Source organism: Carcharhinus amblyrhynchos, unplaced genomic scaffold, assembly GCF_965287045.1.
Source record: "Carcharhinus amblyrhynchos unplaced genomic scaffold, sCarAmb.v2.hapA scaffold_80, whole genome shotgun sequence".
In the NCBI taxonomy this organism is placed as follows: Eukaryota; Metazoa; Chordata; class Chondrichthyes; order Carcharhiniformes; family Carcharhinidae; genus Carcharhinus; species Carcharhinus amblyrhynchos.
Window position 1 is genome coordinate 341228 of NW_027649820.1, and position 16650 is coordinate 357877.

A 16650-nucleotide genomic window follows, 5' to 3' on the forward strand; every position below is an offset into this window, starting at 1 on the left:
GTAGGGGGTTTTAGTTCAGTCAAACAGCATGGTTGGTGCAGGCTTGGAGGGCTGAAGGGCCTATTCCTGTGCCATAATTTTCCTTGTTCTTTGTAAATGCAAGGTGATAAATTTTGGGGGAATTGATGAGAGGAAATGGACACCAAGTCATGCAACTTATATGTTCCCGCTGGAAATGCTGGAAAATCTCAGCAGGTCTGGCAGCATCTGTAAGGAGAGAAAAGAGCTGACGTTTCAAACCCAGATGACCCTTTGTCAAAGCAAGTAACTTAAATGTTCCTTTCTTAAATGCAAGTTGGGGCAAGAAGGTCTAGAGGCCCTGTCCAGTTAAGAACATAAGAAACAGGAGCAGGAGTAGGCCATCTAGCCCTTCGAGCCTGCCCCGCCATTCAACAAGATCATGGCTGATCTGAAGTGGATCAGTTCCACTTTCCCGCTTTCTCCCCATAACCCTTAACTCCCTTGTCTGTCAGAAACCTATCTACCCGTGACTTAAATATATTCAGCGAGGTAGCCTCCACCACATCAATGGGCAGAGAATTCCAGAGATTCACCACCCTTTGAGTGAAGAAGTTCCTCCTCAACTCCGATCTAAACTGCACCCCACCCCCCCACCCTTATTTTGAGGCTGTGCCCTCTAGTTCTGCTATTCTTTCTAAGCGGGAAGAATCTCTCTACCTCTACCCTATCTAGGCCCTTCATTACCTTATATGTCTCTAAAAGATCCCCCCTCAGCCTTCTAAGCTCCAATGAGTACAGACCCAGTCTATTCAATCTCTCCTCATAGGCTAACCCCCTCAACTCCGGTATCAGCCTAGTGAACCTTGTCTGCACTCCCTCCAAGGCCAAGATATCCTTTTGCAAATGCGGCGACCAAAACTGCACACAGTACTCCAGTTGTGGCCTCACCAGTGCCCTGTACAGTTGCAGCAAGACCTCCTTGCTTTTATATTCTATCCCCCTCGCTATAAAGGCCAACATTCCATTTGCCTTCTTGATCACCTGCGGCACCTGCAGACTGAGTTTTTGCGATTCATGCACAAGGACCCCCAGGTCCCTCTGCACCATAGCACGCTGCAGCTTTTTGCTCTTTAAATAATAATCCCTCCTACTATTATTTCTACCAAAGTGGATAACCTCACATTTTCTAACATTATACTCCATCTCCCAGGTCCTCGCCCACTCACTCAGCCTATCCAGATCCCTCTGCAGACTTTCCCTGCCTTCCACACAATTTCTTTTCCACTCATCTTCGTGTCATCAGCAAATTTTGTTACCCTACACTCAGCCCCCTCCTCCAGATCGTCTATGTAAATGGTAAACAATTGAGGCTCCAGCACCAATCCCTGTGGCACTCCACTAGTCACCAACTGCCAACCAGAATAGCACCCACTGATTCCAACTCTCTGCTTCCTGTTAAACAACCAATCCTCTATCCACGCTAACATCTTACCCCCAACTCCATGCACCCTAACCTTTTGCAGCAACCTTTTGCGAGGCACCTGATCAAATGCCTTTTGGAAATCGAAAAACACCACATCCACCGGTTCCTCTCTGTCTACCACACTAGTGACATCCTCATAGAAATCCAATAAATTTGTTAAACACAACTTCCCCTTAACAAATCCATGCTGCGTCTGCTTGATCAAACCGTTCTTTTCTAGGTGTCTCACTATTTGTTCTTTGATGATGGATTCTAGCATTTTTCCAACTACGGACGTTAAACTAACCGGCCTATAATTCCCTGCCTTTTGTCTGCTACCTTTTTTCAAACAGTGGCGTAACATTAGCCGTTTTCCAATCTTCCGGCACTTCCCAGAATCCAGCGAAGTTTGATAAATAATTACTAAGGTATCCACTATCACCTCTGCCATTTCTTTCAGAGTTAGTCACAATGCAGTCAGCCCCTTGGTTCAGATTAAAGCCACTGACACAAGAGTTAAAAAATCAAAAAGGGACAAAAGTAATCACAAGCCAACATAGCAGAAAAGATTCTTTATCCTCTCCCAGAGTGTTCAAAAAAGATTAAAGGTATAGTCAATGGCCAAATGACCTCTGTCTGCGTCATCAATGACTCAATGTGAAACTAATCAACAGAAAAAGATTTGAATACATGGACTGATCATAAGTAAAAATCTGCTCATGTTTGTCCACCATAGTTTATGGAAGTTGTCAACAGCAAGTCAAGATTTTTCCACAAGTATTGTGTATTCCACAACTAGATTAACAACCATTTCAATATTAATTTCTCATCAGGTGTTACGGTGAAGTTCCAAAAGAGATTGATTATTGATTTTCATTTGTTGTTTAACTAACATTCTCAGAAAGCATCATATCCCTATATTGTTCTTCATCATTCATTGATCTGAATTAAAAATGGGTATTTCCCACATGTTTGCAAAATATAGAGATGGAAACAAGCTGAACAATATTCAAGTTACCTCCTGAATAATTTACTTTCTGCAGAATTTTTTCTGCATCCACTGGGTTACAACCTAGTCAATGATAGAATATATCAAGTGGAAGGAATTAAATATTTTAGTCTTTCAGCACATCTAGGAACTTGTGTGTCCTGCTGTTCCACTTGTAAACTTTGAAAGAAACACTATTACAATAATAAGTCTACTCAAAATAGGTATAATAGAATACACTTATTTAATATAAGTGTCAGTTCCACAGTAATGTTGTCCAAATATTTCAATATTTGCATAAAATGTCAACATGAAAGTATTTTTGTCTCAAATTATAGGCCACATGTTTGGGGACTTCAACACACTGCAGCTGAACACAGGAAAGGTGCAACTGATGGACATAAAAAAATGAAAAGGAATCACAAAGTAACTTTTTTGAAATGTCCACAGCGCAAAATACATAAGAGAATCAAACATCATGGGAGCAGACAGCCCATTTGTACTGAAAGCAGGAAAGACAGAAGCAACCCATATGGGAACTTGCCTATTGCGCCACCACTCCCAGAACAATTATTTTGGAATCAATCAGATACTCCAGAACAATCTGTATCCAAACACCACTTCTCATCATATCTCTCAGATTCTATAAAATATTCTGATGATGCTGGATTTATACCTTCAAAGACAAATACTGTGAAGGAACACACAGACCAACTTGAAAACTTGTATTCAGGTGGATATTCTGGCCAAAGATCAAAAAAGGAACGAGTTACAACAGAAACATCCTCTCCCATATTGATCAGCATTAACTCCCATTCTCACCATAGCCAGCTACCACTCAGCCAAGAGAACTCAATCGGACTGACAGTTAGTCAGGCTGATTGCTTACATGGATCCAGTTCTATTTCATCACCACTCCCACATGCTGATACTGTGGTGAATGGGATCACTACTTCACCAATTCAATCACTGCACTCACAGTGTGCTAGTGTGCAGAGTACTTCCAGCTCTCTCAACCAATCCCCACCCACCAAACTTGGCAATGAACCGGAAGTACTTAATTATTCCATCCAAGCAGAGTTCCCTCATGATCACACTGGACCAGGTATGGCTCGATCTTCTATCAAAACACTTTCTCCTCACAATGATAATGATGCATCACACACACCTGGACAATTCATTCAATCATCATACTTCCAAGCTACTGACAAAACTCAAGGCACAGCTAGGCCTTCTATTTGGTCACAGGATGCCTGCAGAGAGGAGTATATAGCCCAAGCTGAAGGTATTCACTCACACAACTTGGGTGATTGTAAAAAGCCAATAAAAATACCCACAACCCGAATCTTCCATCCTACTGATATAAGGAGAGAAGATTCCATTAGACCAAGGTCTGATAGACACACAAGAGACAGAAAAACTAAATCTATTAGCCAACAAAAATTACGTCCCTATTCAACCACACCTCGTCTCAAAAAATCCAGCAAATACAGTGAATCATCCAAACTTGACAGCAATAAGCCAATTACATTGATTTCATCCATACACAAACCACTAGACACTTCAGCTGATACTAATCAAGCATTGCATTATTCTCCTGCCCAAAAGCCACATATCAATTTTAAAGGATACAAAGTAGAAGATGACACCTCTTCTATAAAGAACAATGCTCAAAATCAGAAGTCAATAAAAATACCTATAACCCGAATTTTTCAAGACCGTCACAAAAGGTCTGGCTCTTACAATGAATCATTATCAATTAATCAGGGAGCAGAAAGACATACAGGGGCTAGAAGATCTCGATCCATTAGCCCACAAAAGTCACACCACTATTCTCTTGGGTCAAGACCAAATACACACTTTACATATCCTTACTGTTGTAGTGAAGCATTGACACAGGATAATGGCAAGCATTCACTACATGGCCAGGTTGCTGATGATAAACAGCATGCACCCAAGTTTTCCATCCAACCATTACACACCCACATTGATAATGTGCAATTGGCATCTAATTTTTCCACCCCTGTTAAACATAACACACAAAAAACATGTAATTCTTCTTCTGGATCAGTTTCCTGTGGTTTTAATGGTGAGAGACAAGATATACTTGAAAGAATGTCTAGTTCTCCCATTCTTCCACCGCCTACCCATGTTAATGTTCGTGCACAACAAATATCCAATTCTTCGAATCATTGCCCAGCTCTCCATGCTAATGTTAGTACAAGAAAGGCACTGAATTTCTCTATCCCTTCATCATGGCCTTGTGTGGCTGACAGCAAGTCACCAATTAATTTACTGTCTACTGATATTAACAATTCATCCATTAAATCATTGTGTTCTCAACATAGGTGCTCAGAAAGTGCATTTTATTCTCCTACCCATCCACTGTCTCCTCGTGCCAATGATAAAGCCAGTACATCTAATTCTCCCACACAGTCAAGGTCCACCTGTTTTCAAGATAATGTACGAGATGTATCCAATTCCACCATCAAATCAGTGTTCATTCCTATTGACATTAAGGCACAAGGTGTATCACATTCATCCAACCAATTGCTACCCATGCACATTGGTGACAATGAAAAAAGTACATCTCACGTTTCAATTAGATCATTGCCCAATCATGTTGGTAACAAACATCGCTGTGTTTCCTTCCAGTTGTCACCAAAATTGTCCGGCAGCAATAAATCTGAATCTCCCATTCAAAGTAATAATGTACAAAATATGTTTAATTCTTCCCTTCAGTCACTGTCAACAGATACTGATGACATACACAGTGTCCTGAATGTCTCAAAACTTTCAATCTCTTCAAATGTTGACAGTAATGCACAGAATGCATCCATACTTTCAGCTGCTCATGTTGTTGCCAATATAAAAGCTGCATCTCACCCTTCCAACAATACACTATTTATCCCAATCAATACTGACCAAGGACACATATCCAATTTTTCCAATTGTTCACCATCTATGTTGGTTGGTGATGTTTCACAAGGTAGAACCAACCTACCTGTTGAAAATAATTTGTCTGACAACTCCTATTCTTGTACCCAGCCATCACATTGGCAAGCTGATGGTGAGACACAAGGCCTGTTAGAACCTTCTCCCTTTGTTACTGCTAACAAAGGAGGTGGAATTGGACTTTCAACCTATTCATCAACTTCTTGGGCTGATAGTAATAAACAAGGTGCATCCAATTCTGTTATCTATTCATTAGCTTCTAATGTTGATCAACTTAGCAGTGCCAATTCTTCCAGTTATTCAACACTTTCTCATGCAGATAAAAGAGCAGGAACCATATCCAAACTTCATAGAAACTCACAATCCAAAAGTATTGCACAAGCTTTTCAATCTCATTCTGCCCATGATGGTGAACCAAATATTTCCAGTTCTTCTAACCATTTGCCATCCACTTGGGTCAAAAGTAATGCAGGCTGCAAAATCAGCGCTTCCCCCAAATCACCGTACACTTATAATCATGATGAACCAACAACTTACAGATCAGCACTGCGTACATCTATGGCGCATAATACAATCCCAATTCATCCAATGTACGCTTCTGATAACCAGAACAGACAAAGTGCATCTCATTCTTCAAGCCAAGTGCTAACTTCTCATATTGCTGAAAACATACAAGCTGCTTCTTTGTCTCAAGTTAGTAGTTATAATGATGACGTGAGAGATGATGGTTCTCCAGCATCACTCTCTACTCACATTAGTTCAAAAGGCATCACTCATTCCTTAAGCCATTTATATCCCCATAACACTGATAACAGATTATGTAAACTACATGAAGTCGGGTCTTCTGTGATCCACTCACCAGCCACCTTTCTGAGTAATAATCTACCGAAGTCTTTCCCGAAGCCATCTTCAATTTACGTTAATCAACAAGTTGCATCCAATTCATCCATGCAATCACAAAACACAGATCATTCTTTCACCCAATCAAAATTTAATCTTTCCCATGATCTAATTCATACTACAAACAATTCTTCCAACCACACCTATGTAGATCCCAATGCACAAAGTAGATTGAGTTCTCCTCTATCATTACCCCCTCTTATCGACAATAAGCAGTGCTTGCCCTGCACAATCAACCAAGTACCAGAGACTCATGGTGACATTCAAGACTTATCTGCATCCTTTACTCAGTCCATCCTTGAAGATAATGAACAAGCTGCTTGTCCTTCCAGCCAATCACAGTTCAATCTTGGTAATAACAATAATGATGAGGTCAAACAAAGTTTATTATGTAAAGCAAGACCTTCCATTCATTCACCCTCACACCATACTTTTTATAGTGCAGGATGTAGATCAAGTTCTTCTGCCTGTTCACTCTGGTCCAAAACTGGAAACAGTGAGAGAATTGCAATGAGCTCTCCCATCAATTCACCATCTGATTTTGTTCATCATACTTCAAGACCTGCATCCAGTTCCATCTCTTCAGAGTTTGAAACTGAAATGCATGAGCAAACAGCCTTTCCTTCTCTCAATCATTCACCATCCATCCTCATCAAAGATGACATACTGGGTTCAGACGAAACTTGCCCCAAGTCACCATCCACATATGTCTGTGCTGGTCATCAAGTTCCATTAATTTTAGCCACCCAATCACCGTTATCTCATATCACAGATAACACACAAATAGTTGGTTCTTCCATCGGGCCACTGCTCAATTTTAGTAAAAATGTACACAGCTTATCTCATTCACCCACTAATCAACAAGCTTTCCAGCCTTGTATCCATACATCACCATCTCAGATTCTCCATGATAATACATTAGATATGACACTATCTCACTCCAAACCACTGTCTCCTCATATTAATGATCAAATTGTATTTGGTTCATCCGCCCAATCACGGCCAGCTTACATCAACAGCCACGCGCAAGATGCATCATATTATCCACAATCACTATCCACCCATGGAAGCGATCATTTGAAAAGCTCTCCTCCTCCTTCCCCTCAATCATTATATAACTACACTGCAAACGTAAAAGGTGATAGTTCATCCATCCACTCCCAAAGCACCCCTGTTAGTAATAAACCACAAACTGTTTCTTGTACATCTACCTACCCCAAGTCCTATCCGGTTAGTAATTACTTACATGGTGGTTCCTACTCATCCACCCATTCCAAGTTCATTCCTATGGGTAATAATCTACAAGGTGGTTCCTGTTCATCCGCTCATTCCAAACTTGATATTAATAATCTACATGGTGATTCCTATTCATCCACCCATTCTAAATCCAGTTCCGTAAATCATAATCTACATATCTGTTCCTATTCACCCACCCAGTCCAGATCAACTAATATTACTCTACAAGGTGGCTCCAATTCACCGACCCAGTCGTGGCCCAGTTCTGTTAGCAATAATCTATGCAGTGATTTCTATTCACCCACCCAGTCCAGCCCAGTTAGTAATATTCTCCAAGATAGTTCCTGTTCACCCACCCAGTCTTGGTCCAATGAGGTTCCTTGTTCTTACAATCACACTGAGTCAAGACCTTGTGGCAATAATCCACAAGTTGTTTCACGTCCATCCACTCATGCTGACGGCAGTTCAGATATATTAAATGTATCCAGACCTTCCAAGCAATCACCTCATGCTTTTTACAGCGTAAAAACTACATCCAGTTGTTCTGTCCATTCATCAATCAGCAATAATGCACTGGGTATTTCCAGGCCTTCCCCCAATTCACCTACTTACGTTGGTGACGGTCAACAAATTATTCCTAGTTGTACTCAATTACTGTCTACTTGTGTGTCTGGTACAGCACCAGGTTCATGTTATCCTTCCACCCAATCAATGTACACTCATATTGATAAAAATGAACAAAAGCACATACATTCTTCAAAGTTTTCCCAAGTTGGTAATGAAGTTCAAGACATGTACCATTCTTACAACCAAACACAGTTAGAATCCTCTCACATTGAAAAACCTAAACAGCATGTTTCTCAAGCTACTGTACCATCACTTAATAACAAATATTCTAAGGATTTAGCACTTGGTTTTTCATCACCTGCACCAAGTTCTTCTATCTTTCCTTCATCCACAAGTCCTGATGATTCATCGGGTGCATGGAGTTCTTCTAGCCATTCACTGCGTACCTTGAGTAATGATTATCTATCAAGTACATCTAGTTCTCTGATCCAGTCATCATCTCCCAGGAGTGATGATAGTGCTTCTTTTGCATCTGGATACACATTGTATGATGATTGAGACTACATTTCAAATTGCAACCAACTTACTGAGTTTGATCTGCAATATCTCAGAGGACATCATTTGAGATATCAATAATAGAACATTAGTTCTGGATCTCCATCAATGCATCACAATGAGAACTTTTGTTGATTTGTGCAATCCTGGGTTTAAAATGCGTTTCCAGTGATTCTATTCTTACTTCAATGTACCCATTTAGAATTGTTCAAAAGGCTTATACTGCAAAGTCTGTTAGAAATCTAAAAAATAAAGTTAACATGTAGCTTTACAATTTTAATTATATTAATTCCTTTGTCAGCTAGTAGCTTGTGAAATTCTTTTACATGTCTGTTTTGAGAGCAGAGTTGGCAGCTTTGAAAGAACTGACACTTTACAGTCTTAGTCCAGTAATCAACTGGTACATCAGGATATAAGTGTATTCTTGGCTTTATCTCCCCAACCTGATAAACCAGTTTAACCTGACAATAAAGTGCTTTACGACAGGTTCTGGTTTTCATAACGCTACAATGCGAGAGATGCTGCATTGGACTGAGATGGGCACATTAAGAAGTTTCACAACACCAGGTTGAAGTACAACAAGTTTATTTGGAATCACGAGCTTTCGGAGCACTGCTCCTTCATCGGGTGAGTGGAGGTTAGTTCACAAATACGGCATATGCAGGCAAAGACATAATTGCAAGATAATTACAATTGGAATGTGAAGAATGGTTGGAATGCGAGTCTTTATAGGTACAGACAGTGATGTGGAGGGAGGGATAATCACAGGTTAAAGAGCTGTGTATTGTCTCAAGCCAGGCAAGTTAGTGAGATTTTGCAAGTCCAGGCAAGTCATGGGAGTTACAGATAGTGTGACATGAACCCAAGATCCTGATTGAGGCCGTCACAGTAAGGAGTCTGACAACACCAGGTTAAGTCCAACCTATTTATTTGATAGTAAACTCACAAGCTTTTGAGGTTTGCCTCTTCGTCAGGTGAATGGAGAGTTCAGACCTCAGACAGAGCATATAGCAGCACAGACAGTTTACAGATTACTGATTAGAATGCGAGTCTTTATAACTTTGTAAAGATGAAGAGGCAAACCTCGAAAGCTTGTGAGTTTACTATCAAATAAATCAAGTGGACTTAAACCTGGTGTTGTCAGACTTCTTTCTGTGTTTACCCCAGTCCAACGCCGGCATCTCCACATCATGACTACTATTGAGGCCGTCCTCATGCAAGCGGAACTTGGCTATGAGTTTCTGCTCAGTGATTCTGCGTTGTCGTGTTTCCTGAGGGCCGCCTTGGAGAATGCTTACCCAAAGATCGGAGGCCGAAAGCCCCTGACTGCTGAAGTGTTCCCCGATTGGAAAGGAACATTCCTGCCTGGTGATTATCGTGCGATGTCTGTTTATCTGTTGCCGTAGCTTCTGCGTGGCCTCAACTCTTCAGACAATTCACACTTCTTTAGTCTGTGACTATCCCTCTCTCCACTCGCACTGTCTGTACCTGCAAAGGCTTGACCACCTATAAAGACTCGCATTCCAACCATTCTTCATATTCCAATCTGTAATTATTTTAAAATTGTGTCTTTGCCTATATCTGCCATATTTGTGAACCTACCTCTTCACTCACCTGATGAAGGAACAGCGCTTTGAAAGCTCATGATTCCAAATAAACCTGTCGGACTTTACCTGGTGTTGTGAGACCAATAACGCTACAAAGCAGATGTAATTAAAGGGCACTGAACTTCCTCATGAATTCTGCCCAACTTTGGGTGGTATAGAAGCTGTACGAGAAAAAAGACGGTGACACTGAAACAACAGTTCAAAATGTTACTGCCCGAATTGATGGCCAATCACGATAACAAGGTAGGCATTCAGGCATATTTAAATCTCTCAAGAAGTCACAGTCACTTCATGTTTCCTAGCTTAACACTTGCATGCATCTCTTCTGGCCATTCACCATTCAGTCTGGTTAATGATAATGCAAAAGGTTTGAAAACTTTTTTTTGGAAGTAACAGACTTGAGTCTTTAAATTCCTTTGTCTCTATGCTTTGAAAAAGATGAGGGTGAGGCTAGAGGTCCTCTAGCAGAGATATTTGAATCATTAACAGCCACAGGTGAGGTACCTGAAGATCGGACAGCAGCAAATGTTGTGCCTTTAAGGAAGGCTGCAGGGGAAAAGCCTGGAAACTACTGAATGGTGCACCTAACATGCGTGGTGGGTAAGTTGTTAAAGACAGGAGAGACAGGATCTACAGGCATTTAGAGAGGCAAGGACTGATTAGGGACAGTCAGCATGGCTTTGTGAGTGGAAAATCATGTCTCACAAATTTGATTGAGTTTAATGAAGAGGTAACCGAGAAGGTAGATGAGGGCAGTGCAGTTGACGTTGTCTACATGGACATTAGCCAGGCCTCTGACAAGGTATCGTATGGTAGGGTTGTTGCATAAGTTAAATCTCACAGGATTGGGGCTATTTGGAACCAATTGGATCCAAAATTGTCTTAATGACAGAAGCCAGAGGGTGGTTGTAGAAGGTTGCTTTTCAAACTGGAGGCCTGTGACCAGTGGTGTGCTTCAGGGATCGGTGCTGGGTCCAGGGTTATTTGTCATTTATATTAATGATTTGGATGAAAATTTAGGAGGCATGGTTAGTAAGTTTGCAAATGACACCAAGATTGGTGGCATAGTGGGCAGTGAAGAAGGTTATCTAGGATTGCAACAGAATCTTGATCAATTGTGCCAGTGGGCTGATGAAGTGACAGATGGAGTTTAATTTAGATAAATGTGAAGTGATGCATTTTGGTAAATCAGATTAGGGCAGGACTTACTCAGTTAATGGTAGGATGTTGGGGAAAGTTATAGAACAAAGAGATCTAGGAGTATAGGTTCATAGCTTCTTGAAAGTGGAGTCACAGATGTTTGGGCTGAAGAAGGCATTTGGCACGCTTGGTTTCATTAGTCAGAACAGGAATTGGGATGTCTTATTGAAGTTCTACAAGACATTAATAAGGCCACACTTGGAGCACTGTGTACAGTTCTGGTCACCCGATTATAGAAAGAATATTATTAAACTAGAAAGAATGCAGCAAAGATTTACTAGGATGCTTCTGGGACTTGTTGGATTGTTTTATAAGGAGAGGCTAGATAGACTGACCTTTTGCCTAAGGAGCATAGAAGGCTTAGGGGTGATCTTATAGAGGTCTATAAAATAATGAGGGGCATAGATCAGCTAGTCACCATCTTCTCCCAAAAGTAGGGGAGTCTAAAATGAGAGGACATAGGTTTAAGTGAGAGGGGAGACATAAAAAAAGGATCCAGAGGGGCAATTTTTTCACTTAGAGGGTGGTGAGTGTCTGGAACAAGCTGCCAGAGACAGTAGTAGAGGTGGGTACAATTTTGTCTTTTAAAAAGCATTTAGATGGGTAAAATGGATATAGAGGGATATGAGCCAAATGTGGGCAACTGGGACTAGTTTAGTGGTAAAAACTGGGCGGCATGGACAAGTTGGTTGAAGGGCCTGTTTCTATGTTGTAAACCTCTATGACAAAGAAAAGAGAACCCCCAAAAACAAAGGCATCTGGCCTGAGTGTCTACAAGGAGTTAATTAAATGAATTTTTCTAAAGGCAGTGCCAGTATCAAAAACAAATTGTGAACTGCAATACAAATGTAACTTTATAGAAAAGAAACAACTTACAGTTATTTATTTCATCTTTTCGAAGCATTGTAAAAGCAAGATTTACTCAAGATCAAATAAAACTGAAATTATCTTCACAATGTAAAAACTGAGAGTTTTAATCATTGCATATGTTGTTAAGTTTTTAATACGAATCTGATTCTAGAATGTATATTACATGAAGAGGATGAAGTACTTCTTAAAAAAACATTTTTTGTTACTGAAAAAACTTTGTTTGTGTTTAGCAGTTTAAAGCATTTTTTCATCTGTAAAATATAATGTGGGTTTAGTGCTGGGAACCATATCCTTTCTGTACACACTGTAAAATACTTTTGACAAAGCTGAATGTGAAGCTAAAAAAAAGCCAACTGCCAAACTTCAGTTTAATTCAGAAACTAAACATTCAAGGATTATAAATAACTTACATTGTTATGTGGAGTTCAATTCTCTCAAAGAATTTAATATTTTATCAGGTGATTAATTATTCTCTCTCCTCCTGATGGTGCAATACATCACTGGCAACCAATACAAAATAGGTGTCACAGGATGGCTGGAAGAACAGCTAAGTGCAACCGTAGCCCTAGTAATAATAGCTGGAAATGTCTCTGGACAACAGATTACATTGCTGAGCTGCGTTTGCCCCTGGTGCCACCCAGTGAGGCACGCAGCCGAGGGTCCTTCGCTTTGTAATGCTCATTGAAGTCTAGCCTGAAGTTAAGGAAACGAAGACTTTCGTCAGAACTTTTTGTCAATAGTACCAAGAATTGCTGAACAATGTCCTATGGAAAAGAAAGAAACATTAATTACTCATTACATTTGTCAGTGTTGAGACAATCTAAATTTTTGGAAGCAACACATTCAAGCAAATATCTTCTCAAAGTTGTATTTCCACACTAAATTAAGTGAAGATGCAGAACCGAACCCTAAAGAAGTTCTGGGAAGATTAATCGCAGATGTAGGCTCCTCTGTGCTTTTTCAATGATAAGCATCCCGTCGAAGCTCACAAAATATAGTGTAGCTTAATGAACCTGGGGGTGATGTGTGCTAAGCACACACAAGGGAAAATTGTAGGTTAGAGTGGCAGTGCTTCAACTTTTGGGATGCTAAACTGAAAATAAACCATTTGAAGAATACCTAAGATTGGAGGAAACCCTTCTCCACAGGACATCCGTTGGGGGATCTCACTTGAGTGGTGACCCACTTGAGGGCACCTAAGCCAATGATCTAGATAATTTGCCCTAAGAAGTATATTTTATAAAGCTGACTTAAATGACAGGTCTGTATATGAACCAATCAAATGCTAGGTATTGTGAATTGAGGACAAATTTAAGTAGGGTACAATTTTGCATAAATAGGTGTGCAACAGCTCAACAAGCGCTGGCAAATTGCAGGTTTAACAAAAATCCATTAGAGTGTTAGAGTTCAAAGTGGCAAATATTTCACCATGCAAACCATCCCTCTTCATTTTATCGAATCCAGTTGCACAGTCTTACAGCAGTTAGTGATCATCAGTTAATACTACAAATCTAGTACTAAGTTTCAATTGCATTATTCACAGTAGTCAATAAATTTTGCAAAACAGATTGATATACAAACCTGGTAGAAATGGGAGCACACACGTATCTGGGAACACATTTTTGGAATTAATTGTTGAAATTCGTGAATTCTTTTGTTTTCTGTCTCTTCTTCAGCTGATGTTGTCCCCCATTTACCCTACATGAAGGAAGAAAAACAATATTTTCCATGACCATCACTAATCAGTCTGTGCATTGCAGATGTTAGAACATAGAAAAACTACAGCACAAACAGGCCCTTCGGCCCACAAGTTGTGCTGATCATATCCCTACCTACTAGGCTTACCTATAACTCTCAATCCTATTAAGTCCCATGTACTCATCCAGAAATCTCTTAAAAGACCCTATCGAATTTACCTCCACCACCACCGACGGCAGCCGATTCCACTCACCCACCACCCTGAGTGAAAAACTTACCCCTGACATCTCCTCTGTACCTACTCCCCAGCGCCTTAAACCTGTGTCGTCTCGTAGCAACCATTTCAGCCCTGGGAAAAAGCCTCTGAGAATCCACCCGGTCTATACCTCTCAACATCTTGTATACCTCTATCAGGTTATTTCTCATCCTTCATCTCTCCAAGGAGAAAAGACCGAGCTCCCTCAACCTATCCTCATAAGGCATGCCATCCAATCCAGGCAACATCCTTGTAAATCTCCTCTGCACCCTTCCAATAGCTTCCACATCCCTCCTGTGGTGAGGATTTTGTTATCAGGGTAACAAAATGGTATTAGAAATAAAGCTTTGGTAGCATCGTTCTATCATCAGCATAATTGCAGTGAGTTAGGATAAAGCCAAATTGCATGTGTCCTTCCTTTGCCCGCATAAAGCTATCTGACAATTATTCCAATAATTATTCCTCTACAATGGGCAGGAAAGTTCCGTCCTCAGAACAACCTCAGCATCTCTACCCTGGACCCAGCCGTCAAATCATTGTCCTGTCCTCAAGCCTCCATCTTCACAGCATCTGCCAGTCTCCTGGTACCAGTCCCTTAAATGATGACATACTTTTCTTGGTCATTGCAGCTCATTTGAGCTGCAGGCTGTGTAAGGTTCACTGACACCTGGGCTAGGCTTTTGAAAGACACCAGGGAGTGTGATGAAAAGTGGCAGTAACGGAGGAAACTGAATTGGAGACAAGCTGTCATCTGTAGTTACCAATAGTGGGTGGGCCCTCCACAATGTGATCTAAACTCCATCCTCCAAATACACCCTAGCAACTTGCTTGCAGCCCGGACAGGGGGGAGGTGGGGGGCGGAGAGAGAGAGACAGAGAGTGACAGAGACAGAGACTAGTAGCCTCCTGATCATGCATTCAGTGACCCACAATGCACTGTCTAGCTCAGAAACATGTCTCTTGCCCTCCCCAGTGACATTTTTCCCAAGCCTGCCTGGCCCCGGTGAGTTTGATCCCATTCACTTGGGTTCTGGGGTCTGTCCCATGGCTGTTGCTCATGACTGCCTACAACACCAACACCAGGTAATGCTCTCAGGAGCATTGCCAGGAATGAAGATCGGCTGACCCTTCAATTAACAAGCAACTCTTGTTTGTGAAATCTCTGTCCTTAAAGGACCAGGAGTCTTGACACTAGGCAGACAATTGTCAGGTGCACATAAAATTGAGTTGGGACTCCCAGAACTGGCTGAGGTGGGGTTGCCTGTAACTTTCTGCCACTTGGACAGGGTCACCAACTTTGCCTAAAATCCAGGCACTGGATTCAAATTGTTCAGAGAGACAGCCTGTGTGTACTGGTTCTGGAGCCTAAGTCAGATAATTATGCCTTCCAATTCTGTAAGCTATTATCTTATTAAACTAAACAAAATGTTGGGGTAACAGCCAATTCAGCACAGATCATAAATGAAACCCAAGACCTACGGTCAGTGTGTACTGGTTCTGGAGCCTAAGTCAGATAATTATGCCTTCCAATTCTGTAAGCTATTATCTTATTAAACAAAATGTTGGGGTAACAGCCAATTCAGCACAGATCATAAATGAAACCCAAGACCTACGGTCTTGGTGCATTGGGGTATCAAACCAAAGGGACTACATTCAGAGAGATTCAAAGCATGACCGTTAATACATGCTAAATATTCTTTCTCAGAGATTATTCTCATATGATTCCTCAGCAGGGGAAAATGGAAGGTTGCATCTTTGATACTGAGCAGCAAATTCTACAGTGGGGCACGGACAACAGCCACAGACTGGGACATTACATCTCCAGTCTTGTATGAAATGGGTACAGCAGACACACAGTACCACTGATCCTTGCTGCCATGTATGTATGTTACATCTCCCCAAAACAAGCAGTTGTAGTCCTCAATGCTTTGACAGTAGATTTTACACACAGTACAATATGTTGGGGGAGGCAGACTTCTTTCTCTAACTTCTCCATTCTCAAAATCTTTGCAGTCCCATGTCAGGAATCCAACGTTCAAGCATTTATTACGAATAAAGAGAAAAAGTTTACAACCTTAGCCTTGCAAACAGCATTTGTTATCACTCACATCACAGAACCAGCAACAATTTTGCTCCAGTGTCCTTTCATCTTCCTGCTTCACTGGGATTTTTAATCAAGACTTTAGAAGGCTTGCAGTTTTCATGTCAAAACGCCTTCTGCATGAGGAACTGCTTTTTGTAAACTGCAATTATTGAATAAATACTTGAATTCATACAAAACCTTTGCAAATATAGCCTGCCCAAAGCACCTGGCAAAAAATGCACTTATTTCAAACTTGTTGAGTTAATTATGCAAGCAAACGTGACAGCCACCTTGTACATAGCAATATCCCACA

General features: G+C 40.9%; 1 protein-coding gene across 1 annotated transcript in view; it reads right to left on the reverse strand.

Annotated features, from left to right (window-relative positions):
* Nucleotides 1–12280: 12280 nt before the first annotated feature.
* The window catches only part of tubgcp3 (tubulin gamma complex component 3), a 130710-nt gene continuing 126340 nt past the window's right edge, over nucleotides 12281–16650 (reverse strand). Inside the window, exons 21-22 of the mRNA XM_080182694.1 lie at nucleotides 13883–13999; nucleotides 12281–13065 (exon numbers count right to left, since the gene is read on the reverse strand). Of these exons, the coding sequence (XP_080038820.1) occupies nucleotides 12904–13065; nucleotides 13883–13999 (279 nt within the window). The 3' untranslated portion in view covers nucleotides 12281–12903. The remainder of the gene's footprint in view (nucleotides 13066–13882; nucleotides 14000–16650) is intronic.